General features: G+C 36.5%; 1 protein-coding gene across 1 annotated transcript in view; it reads left to right on the top strand.

The window, feature by feature from the left end:
• The first annotated feature begins 772 nt into the window (after positions 1–772).
• The window catches only part of LOC149849216 (protease Do-like 9), a 30,164-nt gene continuing 13,996 nt past the window's right edge, over positions 773–16,940 (top strand). The window contains exons 1-5 of the mRNA XM_090013708.1: positions 773–1,073; positions 1,234–2,010; positions 9,683–9,882; positions 10,045–10,225; positions 10,447–10,638. Coding sequence (XP_089869834.1) covers positions 1,401–2,010; positions 9,683–9,882; positions 10,045–10,225; positions 10,447–10,638 — 1,183 coding nt within the window. The 5' untranslated portion in view covers positions 773–1,073; positions 1,234–1,400. The remainder of the gene's footprint in view (positions 1,074–1,233; positions 2,011–9,682; positions 9,883–10,044; positions 10,226–10,446; positions 10,639–16,940) is intronic.

The raw sequence follows: 16,940 nt of genomic DNA on the forward strand, positions 1-16,940 counted from the left end.
ATTTTTAATTTTTCAATCGTCGAAAAAACAAGATCCACCTGCAATAACAAAACAATGCCTTAATGGCACTCATGATGATATACGTTCTTCAACAATAGCATGATGACATGGAAATGTACTCATGACGCCTTAATGACACTTGTTGGAATGCTTGTGCATCATTGCTTTTTTCCATACTGCTTAATGAAAATGAAAAAGGAGAGAAGACTGTAAAAAGAGATGACCGACAAATGCCCCTATGACGCCCACCAATGATCGAACCAGTCGATCGATTTATAGTTATCTCCACGAGGTAGGAACGAACCCGAGAATGTTTTGTAACACAAGGCAGGAATGAGAATGCAACAATGTGTTGTAACACAAGATAAAAACCAAGACAGGAACCTATACTCGAGACGGTGATAAAAGTTGCTCTGACGGCAACTGACAACAGTAAATGATGCATCGTCAAAGAGAGCTCCTATTACAGCAAATGGTGCATCGTCAAAGGGTGATCCGTTAGCAGCATAAGAGTTTACTGCTTACAGCGAAAACAGAACGTTTGGACTTTTTGAAGAGTTAAGATCATCCTCTCTTTTTTGGATGAAAGATATTTTTGTTTTTTTATCGAATCATCATTTCATGATGAGAATAACAGGAAAGGGTACTTAAGTCTTTGCAACCAAACCCGAACTTCGATGCTAAGTGGTGCCGACACACTGAGATACGAGCCCCACGCGCTTATCTCATTCGGACCCCGAACACACACCCTAGCAAACGGTGCGTCTTCGGCGGAGAACACACAACACCCACCCTAAAAAAATCTGTGTCAACAATCTGTCTTCCCGAAAAACAACCATTCGTGTCTCATATTCTGTTCATTCGGAAGAATCTATTAGCAATTAAACCCTTAAAGAATTTATTTGCAAGTGCAGCTTTAGAGTTTATCGCCTTTTTGTCCCCCCCCACCCACTCCACCCCAACCCCACCCCACAAAAAAAAATCTTCCTTTATTGCTTTTTTGTTCGCTTAAAAAATTTCTTTACTCTTGGGAACACAGCAAAGCCGAACCAGTAACTCCATGTCTTAACCAGGTGAGGTTTCCCCCCAGGGCCCTAGCTTTCGTTTCCCTTTTTCCCCGTTAAAAATGGTTCAAATTTGAAGAAGATAGCTTCGTTTTTTCACTAATTGGTAGGGAAAATGTTGGGGCTTTCCTCATTCAGAATGGGTTTTGTGTCATTCTCTGTCTCGTAGGTTTCGTATTTTTTAATCGACAGGAGGCCTTCGAGAGTTTTGGGGCATCGGAATCTCTTTGAGGTTCGTGGTTTCCATTAATTTTTTACCGTAAAGGGTTTGTTTGAACTGGGTATTGCGGATTCTGGATAGTTTTGGTTGGAAAAAGAAACCTTTTTGAGGAGAAGATGAAGCAGTCGGGTAGGAAGAGGGATAGGAAGACGAAGGATGCGAACACTGGGATTCCTGATTCTCCTGTCGAAGATTTCTCTCTGGCTAATGTTGAGGTTGTCGAGAATGATGCTTCCGAGCGCAGGAAGCGTGGACGACCGAGGAAGAACTCGTCTTGTGTTGCTCAGGGTACTGGGATTGCACATTCGAAAGAAGGCGCAATACGGGAGTTGGTCACATCCGAATTGGACAATGGGGTAGTCGAGGGAGTTCTTGGTTCGCCGATTAGGATGAGAACAAGGGTGGTTGAAGACAGTGGTGGGGAATTGTTGAGGGTTACTGCTGGTAATGTTGGTGAAGTTAAGAAGGAGAATGTGATCAAAGTTGTGCTTTCGATGGATGCAGTTGTTAAGGTGTTCTGCGTCCACACAGAGCCGAACTTCTCATTGCCGTGGCAAAGAAAACGGCAGTATAGCTCTAGCAGCAGTGGTTTTGTCATCAGCGGGCGTAGGGTGCTTACCAATGCGCATTCTGTAGAGCACTATACACAAGTCAAGCTTAAAAAGCGTGGTTCAGACACTAAGTACTTGGCGACCGTGCTTGCTATTGGCACCGAGTGCGACATAGGTATGAGCTTTTTTTAGTATTGTTAGTTTTTTTTTTTAGGATTTTACCAATGTGCATGTTGAGATGCCTTATGTGGGATCTGACAGTATGTGAAGTTAACACATGCCATTCAAAAGTAGCGCGGCCTTTTGATAGAGTTCAATCGTTTGTTTTAAGATGCATTATCATTTACTCTAGTTACTGATTGGTATTATCAATGTGATAAGACTAGGTATGATGCTACATAGGAATATGAATAAATTTTGTGCTAATTAGCCCCCTCATTACTTTAGTTGAGTAGGGAAGTAGAAAGAATAAAAATGAAATAAAACTTGGCAAACCTTGGACTTGGAGTGGAATGAATAAAGGGACAAAAAAAGGAATTGTGGATTTAGGTTTGGTTACCAGCTTGAGATACACTGCGTACTATTCACGTTACAACCCAATATCATGGGTAATTCAAAATAGAAAATAATCGTCCAGGATCTTCATTGAAGATGATGGGTGTGAAAAATTCCATGGTCAATCATGTCATTTAAGTCTCATGTCCCCTTCTTCCACATAATTTCAGTGAAGTTTTATCATAGAATTCTGTAATCTATATTCTTTTCTAGTTTCTTAGTATTAGGTAGTGATCTCATGTTGGTTGGCCCTTTCTTGTATGATGAACTGTTGGCACCGGTCCTACAATTGGTCATGTGTGAACATAGGAGAAAAAGCTGTTCGGCAAGAAGAGAATTGTAAATTTGTAACCTGAGAGGAGGAAGAGGACATCCCCATTGTGATTTGGTTCCTCTTTTTCCTTTCTATAGAACCCTTCAACATATTAGAAGCCAATCTGATGTTTTAAAACTGTATCTGATCCTTTTTGTTTCTATTAGGTTAGCACAAGATTTAATTAGGACCTGGAATGGTCTTTGTTATTATATATTCACAATTCTCTCTCTCTCTCTCTCTATATATATATATATATGCTTTTTCTCCATACAATTTCCTTGCTGGATCTTGGATAGGGTTTGAGGCTAACTTTTATTGCATGATTAGAAGTTATCAAATAAAGGGACTCAAGTCTCAACATCACAAAAAACTACAAATGTGATCATGTGAATGATCCATAGTTATCGGAAGCTTCTAAAAACCTTAGAAGCTTACTTCGGAAGGGCACGGTTTACAGATTAATGTTGTCCCTCTCCATTTTCGTTGACCATTTGGGCAAACAAACATTACAGTGTGTGGCCTTGTGCCTAAGGTGAAATCATTAGAGTTGGTCCATTTGCTAGATCCATCATTTTTTCACTATTTTTTTCATCCCCTGAGTCTTTTGAAGTTTTTTGTAGTCTTAAACTATGGATTGGTATAGTTTTTTTCTTTTCCTGTACTCTTCCATTTATTGGAAAACAATGTCAATTTCATATTTTAATGTGAGTCAAGTAATTTTGATTTTTTAACCACTGTATTTTCTTTTCCATGAATATTTGATTATGTGTTATAATTGAATACTTTCTGAACCGTAAATTTAGGATATATTGATTTTCAGAAGTGTGTTTTCTTCACTACCAAATATTTGAATCAGATCTTGAGCAAGTATGGTTGCAACTTCATCCAAATCCAACATCTTCTATTTCATTATTGACACCACCATTGAAATCTATTTAAGTTGCATTTGAAGGGGAAATGAAATTCTGGAAAAAGTGATCTACCAGCTATTTTAGCATCTTTGTTTAAATGTAACATGATTAACTCTTGCTAATGGAAAAAAAGACATTTGTGCCGATAGAGTGTTGCTGTAACACCCTAAATTTTGTATCCCGAAAAGCATGATTTTTTTGAAATACTTTTTTTAAAAACTGCAGCGAAAATCTAAATGGGACAAAAACTTGGCGTGTTACTTAATGATCACATTCATTTTCATACATTCATTAAATTCAAAAATTAACAATCATAAATGAATAATTGTCTATTACATCTCCAAATTAAATAATGACAGTTCATTTGAAAATTAAATCAATAATTAGAGTCTCGAGTATGTTAAAATGATCGCAATCCAAAAACACTCGAAGGTTGGGAAGGGCATAGCTCGGTCTCCGTCGCAACCTCCCGCCATCACATGTGAATTCACTCACTACCTAAAAATATTTAAAATCAATATGGTCAGACAATCATGTCTCAGTAGGGTAGAGCTATTCATAACACATAAATTAAAATAAGTAAGCAGTAATGACTTCGATCTTTCATCCATTTAACAAGACTTAATACAACATAAATACAAACATAAATTACTAATATATCATTCACGTATAAATCATGAAATTGCTTTCAATCAAACATTCACTTAAATATGCATAATTAAAGATGCATGAATAGTTAAAATGCATGCACTTACCACGGTAGAAGCCGACTTTATGCATGAGTCATTTATCATCTTTAATTACACTTTCTTTCTTATATGATGCATGCCATGCGTATCTAATGCACAATTAGTTAAGTTTCAGTTCTTAGCCTTGTGGGTACTAACATCGGCTTAAACCTGAATCAGAGCCATGACGCAGGCAATATTTTCAAACATGGGTGACTTTGCACTCCTTGGGCACCTTTCACCAGTCCTACGGTTGAGGGACGAGCGTATCGAGAGAGCGCTCACAACACTGTCATCCCGATGCATCAGTTTTTCATTCATGAGTTTCATTCTTTTATGTTGCAGTCTATTTCAGAGGTTCTCTCTATCTTCGTGGTTGGGGAGGAGCAACCTTCCATACTCAAAACATTTTCTACGAAGTCGAAAGTACCGTTTGCCCTCTCCTTCTTTAGTGTTACATGTTTAAACTTCTTAAATTAAATTGCTTTACATGCAACACCGTATAGGAATCCACTAAGGGGATTCGACCACTTCATGGCCTATGAATGCACATTTTAAAACCTTGAGTTCGATAACATTGCTCATGCTTCTTTCTTTTTAAACTTATGCGCATATGCATAAACAAAACAATGAATTTTCTTAAACATTGAAGACATTCAATCATTCACATCATCATCATGTACATGACAATCTTAAAAAAATACAACATGCTTGAGTCATTAACAGTCACATTTAAATTTGCAAAGCGGACACTTCCGTCCATACATTAGCGAAATGCCATGAAGGCATGCTTTTGGCATTAGCATCTTAGTTCATGCCCCATAAATAGGCACTTAATTCCCTTCCACAATCAGACTTTTTACAGTACATAGATAGTCCAATATTCATTTGCAAATGCATACATAAAAAGGCATAAAATTCGCAAGTATACGATAACCAGGTCTCAAATCGGTTTCACACTTGCAGAAACTCAATTCTGCCGACTGTTATAGAGGTTACAAATTTTTTTACAGTCGTCGGACATAACTGAAATTTACACAGCTTGCAATGAATTTTGTCAGCTTTTCGATGCCACAAATTGTTTGTATAAATTCCTCTGGATGCGGGAGTTATAAACGATTTAGTGTACACCTATACTTTTTTGTTTCGACTGTCACAGTTCAGTGCTCAGTCCATGAACAACGCTAAAATTTTACAAAAGCTGTGAAATTTTGTTAGCTCTCCAAGCAACAAACCGTTCATAAAAACTCCTCCGGATGAGAGAGATACGAACGATTTACTGGTCGGGTGTCAGGCCGAAAATACGTATTTAAGGAAAATATGCATTCGGGTGGGCCCCTCCCATAGGGGGTGGGGGGGGCGTGAACCCCTCCCATGGTTTTATAGGCTTAGGGTGAGGTCAAGGTCTAGATGAATCTCGACCCTTGATTTCAATCAAGGTTTTCTTTCCAAATTTCTTTTCTTTCTACCTTCCTTTTCTTTCTTATTAACTTTTTTTTTTAATTTCATTTTAGCTAACTTAGGGTATAATATTTATTACATACATATGTTATAATGTATATATTATATTATATATATAGAAGAGCCATATGGGCTGGTCGACCCTGATAGGGTGGACCTTTCCATGTTTGGATTTTCAAACTTGCTTGCTTGGCAAGCAAGTTTGACTAGGCTTAATTCATATTTTATTATTATTTTTTTTTTTTTTGTCTTTCCTTTTCCCATTACCCTTTCCATTTTCTTTTTATTCCAGCCATCCCCATCCTAGAACCATCTAGGAGGGGACACCCCTCTCCCCTTAGGAGGCTTTGTTTTGAAAAAAAGAAACTTTTGACTTTAAGAACATGTCTTGTTATTTGGTAAGTTTTAATTTAACTTTGTTTTTAAAGCTAAGTTTTATTTTAACTTTTTAAAGTTGAAATGGAGTGCCACATAAGATGGGACGTCCCACCTATGGACTCCTACACATTTATAAAATTTAGTTTAGTTACAATTTTTATTTCACTTAATTAATTTCTAATTAATTAAATTATAATTTGGATTTCAATTCTTTAAAAACTAAAATTTAGAATTAAGTGAAATGACACTAAATGAAACTTAAATTAGGTTTACATGTAGGTGAGTGTCTCAACTAAAATTTTTGGATATATATATACATTAGTTATTTATTATATAATTTTCTTTTCTAGAAAATCTCGAATTCCTCAAAAATAAATTTTGACAAAAAGGGTTTCACTAGGGTCGAAGGACCCATGGGGCGTGTAAGTGTATTTGCTATCTATTTTTTTCTAAGTCTTTTGTAACACATAGTATAATACTTAGTACATATTAGCGTTAATAGTTTATCTAGATTATTTAATTTCTTTTTCTCAAAAATGATTTTCGAAAGCTATTTCTATCAAGGTCGGCAAGACTCATTGTCGTTTTGAATATTTTATTTTATTTTTTTGGTAAATTAGATTCCAAACTCATGAAACTAAATTCAAATTTATTGAATTTACATTACATATATATCAAATTATCATGAATTCGTCTGAAATCCTATTCGACTTTATTTCGATAAAATGTATCAATTATTTTATTAAATTTTATCTTTTTCATAAATTCGATTCTGAATGCAAATTTCACTAAAATCAACTTGAATCAACTTTAATTTTTTATAAGATATTTCTTATCATTCTTCTTTGGCTAATTTGCATTTTTACACTTCTTTCTCGTAAAATTTATCATTAATATTATTTTATTAATTAAAAATATACTAAAGAATCACAAGTATTACATTCGAATTCAATTTAAATTTTAAACTCAATTTCAACGAATATTCAAATTATTGTATAATTCGAACTTGAATTGACATTCAGTTAAATCTTAATTTAGATTCGAATCAAACTCAAATCTAATTATAATATTCAACATATATTTATTAAATTCGATTTCAAATCTAAATTTGATCTGAATTCTCATTCCCAAATTGAAATCCAAATTGACAAAACTTCAGAAATTAAAATCAAAATTCAATAAGACTTCGAATTGAAATGCAAACTTAATTCGAGTCCTGACTAATATTGAAACTCAAATTAAATCCTATTTTAAGTTCAGCTTAATTCCAGGTTAAATCCGGTTAAAAATCAAAACCCTGATTCAGAATAAATTCTCAACTTGAAATTTATTCTAAATTTTAATTAATGCTCGAATTATAATTTAATTTTTATCTTAATTTCAAATAATATTTTAGACTTAAGTTCACTGTTATTTTGGGTAAAATATCAAAAATTTGCGGGTTTTACAGTTGCCCTCACAAATTGACTTGGTGGAAGAAAGTTTTCAAACAAGACAATTCTTAATCGCTCATAGAATATGAGAACTCCAAACAATGTTGTGAAAAGCATTGAAGCAAAGCAAGACGCTCCACCAAAAACTGAGGCGAGGTGTAAAGCGTAAGCCTCCATTTTTTTTTGAAAACTTAAAAAAGCTATAAAAAAAATCTAAAATTATAAATAAATAAAAAATGCTTTATTGATGAAGCAACAACCAACAAGAAATAAAAAATCAAATAAATACAAAAAAATATGAGATTAACATGTAAAAGTAACATTAATGCAACTTGATTGTTATATAGTGTTGCCTTTTGAATTGAAGAATGAAAAAATGACATACAAAATGGTCATGTTTATGATATGATTAAGCTTATGATTAATTAAAAGATAATGCTATGACACCATACTTAAATCCAAAAATATAGGATGGCCATCTGTATCATTTGACAATGTTTTGATTGTCAATGAAAAAAGTTCAAACTTCAAATGAACCCACAAAAATTGCAATTTAGTATAGTGTAGTAAACTTTTAGAATGTGGCATTAAAGTAAGACATACTAAAATCAAAGGCAATCATGGATATGTTTAGAAAGCGGCCAAAAAAATTCATCTCTAACCAACTGGGGCTCCGCTTGTTTGGTAGGAGCGGCTAGTGCATGTCACCTTGTGTTGGGGTGTTGCATGTTAAAACCCAATGGTATAGTTGTATAACTGGTAGGGATTTGACTAACCTCAGCTTGCTTTTAAAAAAAAAAAGAATGGAGAGAGAGAGAGAGAGAGAGAGAGAGAGAGAGAGAGAGAGAGAGAGAGAGAGAGAGAGAGAGAGTATCTTCTTCTTCGTCTTCTTCTTATCTGTCAAAGACGCAGGGAGAGCAAGGAGACCGAGAGGGCTATTTAGCCCTAAAATTGGGTCAAATGGGGGCTTTGACCCCCATTTGACCGAAAAAATATGAGGCAACCCCCATTTGACCCGATAAATATGAGGCACCTCATAGCATATGAGGCATACGCCTCAGGGCCAATATGCCTTAGGCTAGTGCCTCAAGGCACAAAGGGCCTCGCCTCAAGGCGAGGCACGCCTTTTGTGCCTTGAGCATGCTTTTAACAACACTGACTCCAAATGCTATAGGAACACAACTAACAATGTTAAATAAAATATGCCCTAATTGCAACATAACTGTTGATAGATTGTTTCCTAAAGTTGGGCATAAAATTATCACATAAATGTTTGGTAACTTCACCATATCCATCTAATTAAGAACCAAATCAGTGCCCTAAAAATGGCTTTTGAATTAATGATTAGCCTGCATGCTGGGAAAATGCCATCAATTATAACACTATCACCTATGGCTTTGGGGCAAAACATTTTATTGTAAGAATGACATATGGGACCTATTTAAGCATTGTAATGTTTCATGTGGATCAGCTAAACCCATTGAGTTTTATCTTAAATGAGACTCAGGTATTGTTAATGAGCTGCATCATTAGTTCAGTTTGGGTTTCTTCTTTCGAAAAAAGGTCACTTTGGGATTTAAGTTTTGTTATCTCTTGTGATTAAATGGACAAGATCATTTTGTTTGCAAGATTTGATAGATTCTCATACTAACTTTACTATGCATAGGCCATGTCCAAGTTCTAATATGTGTCCTCAATCATTTATAAATGCACCATATTTGGAAGGTTTTAAAACACTTTCAGCTAGTTTACTAAAGTTTTTATTTTGTTTTAATGTTTTGGTGGAAGGACAAGGAGGCTATTCTTACTGACAAATAGATTTTAGTTATCTGTTTTCAAGTATGAGAAAAGTAGACATATGCTAATAAGTTTGTGCTCAAATTTCATTTAAAAAATTTTGAACCCAAATATTTTGGTATATATCGGCAAGTGTTGCCTCAGCAGATGCCAATGTTTTCTTGCATGTGTGTCTTTGTATCCAATCATTGCATGCCACTAATAACTTTCTTTGTACTACAGAAATATTTGAATAGTTGCTATTCTCATACTGTTTGTGATGTGACAGCAATGTTAACTGTGAATGATGATGAGTTCTGGGATGGTGTTTCACCGGTGGAGTTTGGTTCTTTGCCGGTCTTACAAGATGCTGTAACAGTTGTTGGTTACCCTATTGGCGGCGACACAATTTCTGTGACAAGCGGTGTTGTCTCAAGGATGGAGATATTATCTTATGTCCATGGGGCCACAGAGTTATTGGGCTTGCAGGTTTGTTTTTTGAACTACTATTCTCCTTCATCAATTTCCCAGATTCTTCCAGTTGGTTATGACCTGAATCTAAAAATAGATAAATTGCAGTAGTAATCACCTGTGTGTATGTGTACATGTGAAGCATGTGCTAATTCTTCCTGTTACTGCATACTTATGCAGATTGATGCTGCCATAAACTCTGGAAACTCTGGTGGTCCTGCATTTAATGACAAGGGCCAGTGTGTTGGAATTGCATTTCAGTCCCTTAAACATGAAGATGTAGAAAACATAGGCTATGTCATCCCAACTCCTGTTATTATGCACTTCATTAAAAACTATGAGAAGTCAGGGGAATATACAGGTATCATGAAATTCATGCTAGGATATGTTGTTTCCTAAATATTCTAATACTGTTTTTGCTTCTGTATCATTGGGTGAGCTGTTTGTTTTCTCCATCACTGTAATGTAATAAACTGATTCATTTATATTTTTTCATGACTTTGATCAGATGCTTCATTAACATGTCTAGATTTTGATTACTCTGTTATCAATGGATATTTTAATTATTTATTTACATGACAGGATTTCCAATCCTTGGGGTTGAGTGGCAGAAGATGGAGAATCCTGATCTGCGCAAGGCTATGGGAATGACACCAAATCAGAAGGGGGTTCGTGTAAGACGAGTAGAACCCACAGCTCCAGCATCTCGCTTCTTGAAGCCATCGGATATCATTCTCAGCTTTGATGGGATTGATATTGCAAATGATGGGACTGGTAAGCATGTTCATTAGATAATATGTAATCCTTTTCTTTTTTGTGTTTGATGAACTTTGCACCCTTAATTTACTTGATCTAGAGATGCCTGAAGTAGGTTGCCCGATTCTTGATGCTTTTCTTCATGATCATTTTTGAACCAAGCTGTAACATTTTATCATATTCTTGGTACTATGTTTTTTCAAGTTAGAAGGATTTACAGAAAATTTTCTTATGAAATAAACACATAAATGAAAAATAATTTCTCTACAATATCTGTACAGAGTACTGAGTGCTGTGGAAACTTCAATGAGGTGCACAGGAACAGAGAGAGAGAGAGAGAGAGAGAGACTCGTTAACCTTCTTTTGGGGCTAATCTCCTCTAAGTTAAATAGAGAGAAGCCTAAATGAAAAAAATACATACAAGTCCCTCCTTATATATGAAATATCAAATAACCCTCTTTTAAGAAAAATAAAGCTTAAAACCTCTAAAGGTCAACTAATCTTAACACTCCCCCTCAAGCTGGAGTATAAATATCAATCATGCTCAGCTTGCCACAACATTTTGAGAAACTGGATCTAGCAAGAGGCTTTGTAAAAATATCTACAACTTGGTCCTCTGACTTCAGATATTTGGTAGCGATATGACCAGCTTGAACCATATCTCTTACGTAGTGGCAATCAACCTAAATCTGTTTTGTCCTTTCATGAAAAACAGGATTATTCACTATATATGTAGCTGCCTTGTTATCACACATCATTATCATAGGAGATGAAACCTTCACCTGAAAATCATTTAGTACGGTTTAAACCCACATTAATTCGGGAGCTGTTTGGGTCATAACCCTATATTTTAATTCAACACTCGACCTAACAACCACATTTTGCTTCTTACTTCTCCATGAAATTAGGTTATCTCTCATAAACACACAAAATCCTGTTGTAGATTTTCTATCCACTACAGATCCCGCATAGTCAGCATCAGAGTAAGCCACTATTTCCAGGGTTCCACCTTTCTTGAATAATAACCCTTTTCTAGGAGAAGATTTTAAGTACCTGAGTATCATTATTGCAATATTCCAGTGTACTTCAGTTGGTTTGTCTATAAATTGGCTAACCTTGCTTACTGTTAAAGCAATATCAGGTCACAGTTACATATAGTAGCTTCCCTACCAGTGAGCGATAGCTTTTGCTATCAACAGGTTTTGACCCCTCTGCAAACAACTGAACTTTATGGTTGATGAGAATATTTGTTGGTTTAGCTCCCAACATTTCAGTCTCTTTTAATAAGTCAAGAACGTACTTCCGTTGAGACAAAACCACCCCTTTACAGCTCCTGGCAACTTCTATACCCAGAAAATATCTAAGTGAACCAAGGTCTTTTGTAACAAAATGTTTTGGAAGATGAGCCTTTGTAGCTTCAATAACTTTCATATCATCTTCTGTAAGGATGATGTCATCCACATATACCACCATAACAACTAGACCTGAGTTAGTTTTCTTAATAAATAATGTATGGTCTGCCGCCGACCTATTAAAGCCAAAACTTGACATCACTTCAAATAACTTTTGAAACCATGCACGAAGACTTTGTTTCAAACCATATATCGCCTTTCTTAATCTGCACACTTTCTGACACTCCCCCTCAACCTCGAACCTAGGAGGTTGTTGCATGTTTACTGTCTCACACATATCCCCATATAAAAATGCATTTTTCACATCTAGTTGACACAAACTCCATCCATGGTGAACAACTACGGAGAGAACAAGGCGAATGGTACCCATCCGTGCGGCAGGAGAAAAGGTTTCAAAGAAATCAATACCATATGTCTGAGTATACCCTTTTGCTAATAATCTGGCCTTGTATCTTTCAATTGAACCATTTGATTTGTACTTTATGGTATATACTCATTTACATTCAACAATGTCAGCATCCACTGGGAATCAACTAGATCCCATGTATGTTAAGACAATAAGGCATCCATTTCTTCTTGCATAGCCTGCTTCCACCTGTTATCAAGTTCTGCCTGTTGATAGTTCAGAGGAATAGTTTCAGCAGATAAAGCTGAAATAAATGCTTTCATTTGACTTCTAATTCTGGCATCGGACACAAAATGAGATATAGGATATAAGGTACATTGTCGTATCCCCTTCCGTAGAGCGATTGGCTTGTTATCATCAACATGAAGGTCACTGTTGTCAGTAGCACTTGCCTCAGGAGAAGAAGAAGATGAAGGCATGGGAGGAGGTGGAGCTGTACGCACATATACCAATAGAGGATTATGAAACCGTGAGGAAGATAGAGTTTGGTCCGGTAATTGGGGCACAAATTCCAAAGGAAAAGGAGGTACAGGAAGTGTAAAAGGAATCATCTGGATCAACTTGCATCTGAGTACCAGTACTAGAATAATATTGAATGAACTCCAAGAAAGATACATCCGCAGTGACATACTCTCGTCGAGAAATCGGATCATAACATCGATACCCCTTTTTATTTTTTGGATAACCTATAAACATACATTTTGTTGCTTGAGCAACTAATTTATCACGGTTAGGTCCAAGTTTGTGCACAAAGCAAACATACCTAAATACTTTGGGTGAGAAAGAGAAAAGTGGAGCATTAGGATTTAGGATATGTAGCGGAATTTGATCTCCCACGGAAGATGAACGCATGCAGTTGATCAGATAACACGCAGTGATAACCGCATCACCCCAATATAAAGCAGAAACGTTGGATTGAATCATAAGGGTACGTGCTACATCAAGGAGATGCCTGTGTTTTTGCTCAGCCACACCATTTTGTTGAGAAGAATAGGCACAAGTGGTTTGAGGTTGAATGCCATGGTCTTGATAAACTTGCAACAAGGCTTTGGTTTTGTACTCAAGAGCATTATCAGTGCGAACAGTCTTGACAACAGATTCAAACTGAGTTTTTATTTCAAGAATTAATGATTTGATAATACTTGAAACTTCAGATCTTTCTTTTATTAAGAACACCCAAGACAACTTAGAAAAATCATCAACAATAACAAGATAATATCGACACTGAGTCTTGGTAGGAATCTTACTAGGTCCCCATACATCTGCATGAAGAAGTTCAAAGACCTTATGACTGGACTGACTCTGACTAGAAGGGAACAAACTCCGATGATGCTTGCCCAACTGACATGCTTCACACTGAAATGACGTAGTAGACGGAATTTGAGGAAAGACATAACAAAGCCTTGACAATGAAGGATGACCAAGACGACGATGCCACTGAAGAAGACTGGATGAGTGATCTACTGCATCATAAACATTGTCCACTGGATGATGTAGGTAGTAGGCTCCATTTTCTTCATAGCCTCCACCGATCTTCTTCCCCGTCAGCAAATCCTGAAAATGACAACCCACCGGGTCAAATATCACTCTACAGTTTAGTTCTTTGGTAAGACAACTCACAGAGAGCAAACTTTGAGGAAATGAGGGAGCATGAAGAACATTTTTCAACTGCAAGGAAGAAGATATATAAATATTTTCCTGACCAACAACTGGCGAGAAACTCCCATCTGCTAATGAGACTCGTCGATAAACAGTAATATCCTTTAGATCTGAAAAGAAAAGCGAATTTCCACACAGATGTCTGGATGCACCAGAGTCAATAATCCACTTACTATCATTTAGATGAAGATGATCCCCTGTTGAGTAGGCCACACTAGCTACAAGAGAAGAGGAGCTTGAAGGACGACGAGCTATCAACTCATCATATTCTTCTCGACTAAGAGTGATACTGTCACTTGCAGAAGAATTATCATTTGCATTTGCTACCTCTAGTGTTGTAACATTAGCTTTTGGAACATTAGGCTTTGATGAAGAAGAGGTTGGCCGTCCATGCTTATCCTAGCAACGATCTTCTAAATGTCCAAATTTTCAATAGAAAGTACATTGAAGTTTGCCTTTGCCTCCCATACCTCTTCCACGACCTTGTCCTCTAATATTCTGAATATTTTCACGTCCATAACCAGATGGGACAACTTGAGCAAATGACTGGGACATAGGATGAGAGTGTGGAAGATAAATCACAAGTCTACTCAAACGATTGTATGCATCAGCAAGAGTAGGTACATCGGATCCAGTCAACATTTGGACTTTTGCAGCAGAGAATTCTGAAGATAAACCTATGAGAAACCGAGCAACCATAGTCTGTTCTTGATGATCCTTTTGCTTCCAACAACAAAGAGGCCTGTGAGCATTGAGTCTTTCAAGCGCTGCTTTGACGGAGGCATAGTATTGCGCCAAGGTCTGATCTCCTTGCTGCAAATTATATATCTCTTGTTCGACTTGCAGGATACGACTCACATTAGTCTCTTGTGAGTACGTATCTTGAAGATTGTCCGACATCTATTTGGCTGTATTATAGTAAATTAGACCATCTGCAATATGAGGTTCGACACTATTCATGATCCATGACATAACAATGTCATTATCTTCGTCCCAAGTAATATATTTTCCCACTTTTTCATTTGGTTCAGTTTCCAACAAAATATGTTTTCTACGATGTCCAAATATCGACATTATAAAAGTTCTGGACCACCTGACATAGTTTGTTGCTTTCAATCTCACAGAAAACCATACGAGAAGGGATTTGCAAATGCCTTATATTCCCCAATAGTCTCATTTTTGGAATCAAATTTCGGAGCTTTACCCATAATGAATAATACTAACAAGGTATGAGAGATATTTGATGCTAATACTGCTGCAATAAACAAATTAAAAATCAGATTCACTCTCTTAATCACTCAGAATTAGAATCTGGGATGTTCATCAACCACACGCCAGCTGACACAGGAGCAGTGTATTTCATGATCACGCGTCACCCACATCAGAAACAAATTCACGTCCACACAAGGCTGTTCAACCCACATCAGAAACAAATTCACGTCCACACAAGGCTGTTCAACCCACATCAGAGATAAAATCACGCCAGCAGAGACAAAAATCAACGTATTTCACGATCACACGACAACCTATTTCACAACTACACAAGGTTATTCAACCTACATCAGAAACAATGATAGACCAGATTAGAAAAATAGATCTGAGAAAACCAGAACCGCGTCAAACACGACATCCAAGTTCACGACCAAAGATAAGATCATTTTGTTTATGATCTGATATGAGCACAAAAAAAAATCCCACGACACAGAAATCACGACAGCTTCATATATAAAAAAAACAACTGCTCCCCACGACACATGATTTATGGCAAGACAACAAATTTTGACATCCAGATCCCCGATCTGCTACTGATCAATATAGGTTTTCTTCACTTCCACAAAAAATTCCTTTTTTTTTTCCGCATCACCCAACTCTGTCGTAACCCGATCCTGTTGACAAGTTGTCACCGTGACCTTTAGATTTGATTACAGATCTGTGTCATGACATTAGTCAGACAGCAAATCTGTTATCAGATCTATCCAATTAGAAAAAGAACAGAATAAGCACACCTGTTTCCAATTTTTTTTTCTAGCCTTTTGGTGTCGATCGATCACGTGCTCACGCTCCTGAGATCTACTGCTCTGATACCATGTGGAAATTTCAATGAGGTGCACAGGAACCGAGGCAGAGAGAGAGAGAGAGAGAGAGAGAGAGAGAGAGAGACTCGTTAACCTTCTTTTAGGGCTAATCTCCTCCAAGTTAAATAGAGAGAAGCCTAAATGAAAAAATAACATACAAGTCCCTCCTTATATATGAAATATCAAATAACCCTCTTTTAAGAAAAATAAAGCTTAAAACCTCTAAAGGTCAACTAATCTTAACAAGTGCTAAATGAAAAATAGTTCCTCTACAATATCTGTATTGAGTACTGAGTGCTACTGTAATACCTTTTGTTTCTTAGCTTGCCTTTTCTCTTATCCTAATCTTGTGACAATGCATTATCATGACTCATTATTTTAGAGTAAACAAATTAATCATACAGTTATCTGTATAATTCAGAAAATTTCACAATGTGGAGCTTCACGGCTTTATTTAGGGGCTCTTTTCTGGATTGATTTGATCTTTCAATGTTAGAAGATGGTGGCCGTGCTCTGCCAGCCAACGACAAACTTCTCTGGGTTGAAACATCTTGGTTCTTTAGGGATTTTTGGCAGTGTTCTGCATATCTCAGCCATAGGCTTTAGAGTTTAGACTGTCATCCTTAAGCATTGTGGTGAAGTGCAAAATATTGAGCATGTTATATTTTGTTCACAGTTGGCTTCAGACTAGCCTCCTCACAATACTTTTCTGTTTTCCCTTTTTTGGATAGTGAGTGAGATGAGGTTATAATGTGTAAATTATTCACA

Source organism: Nuphar pumila, chromosome 1, assembly GCF_984573655.1.
Source record: "Nuphar pumila chromosome 1, dmNupPumi1.hap1.1, whole genome shotgun sequence".
In the NCBI taxonomy this organism is placed as follows: domain Eukaryota; kingdom Viridiplantae; phylum Streptophyta; class Magnoliopsida; order Nymphaeales; family Nymphaeaceae; genus Nuphar; species Nuphar pumila.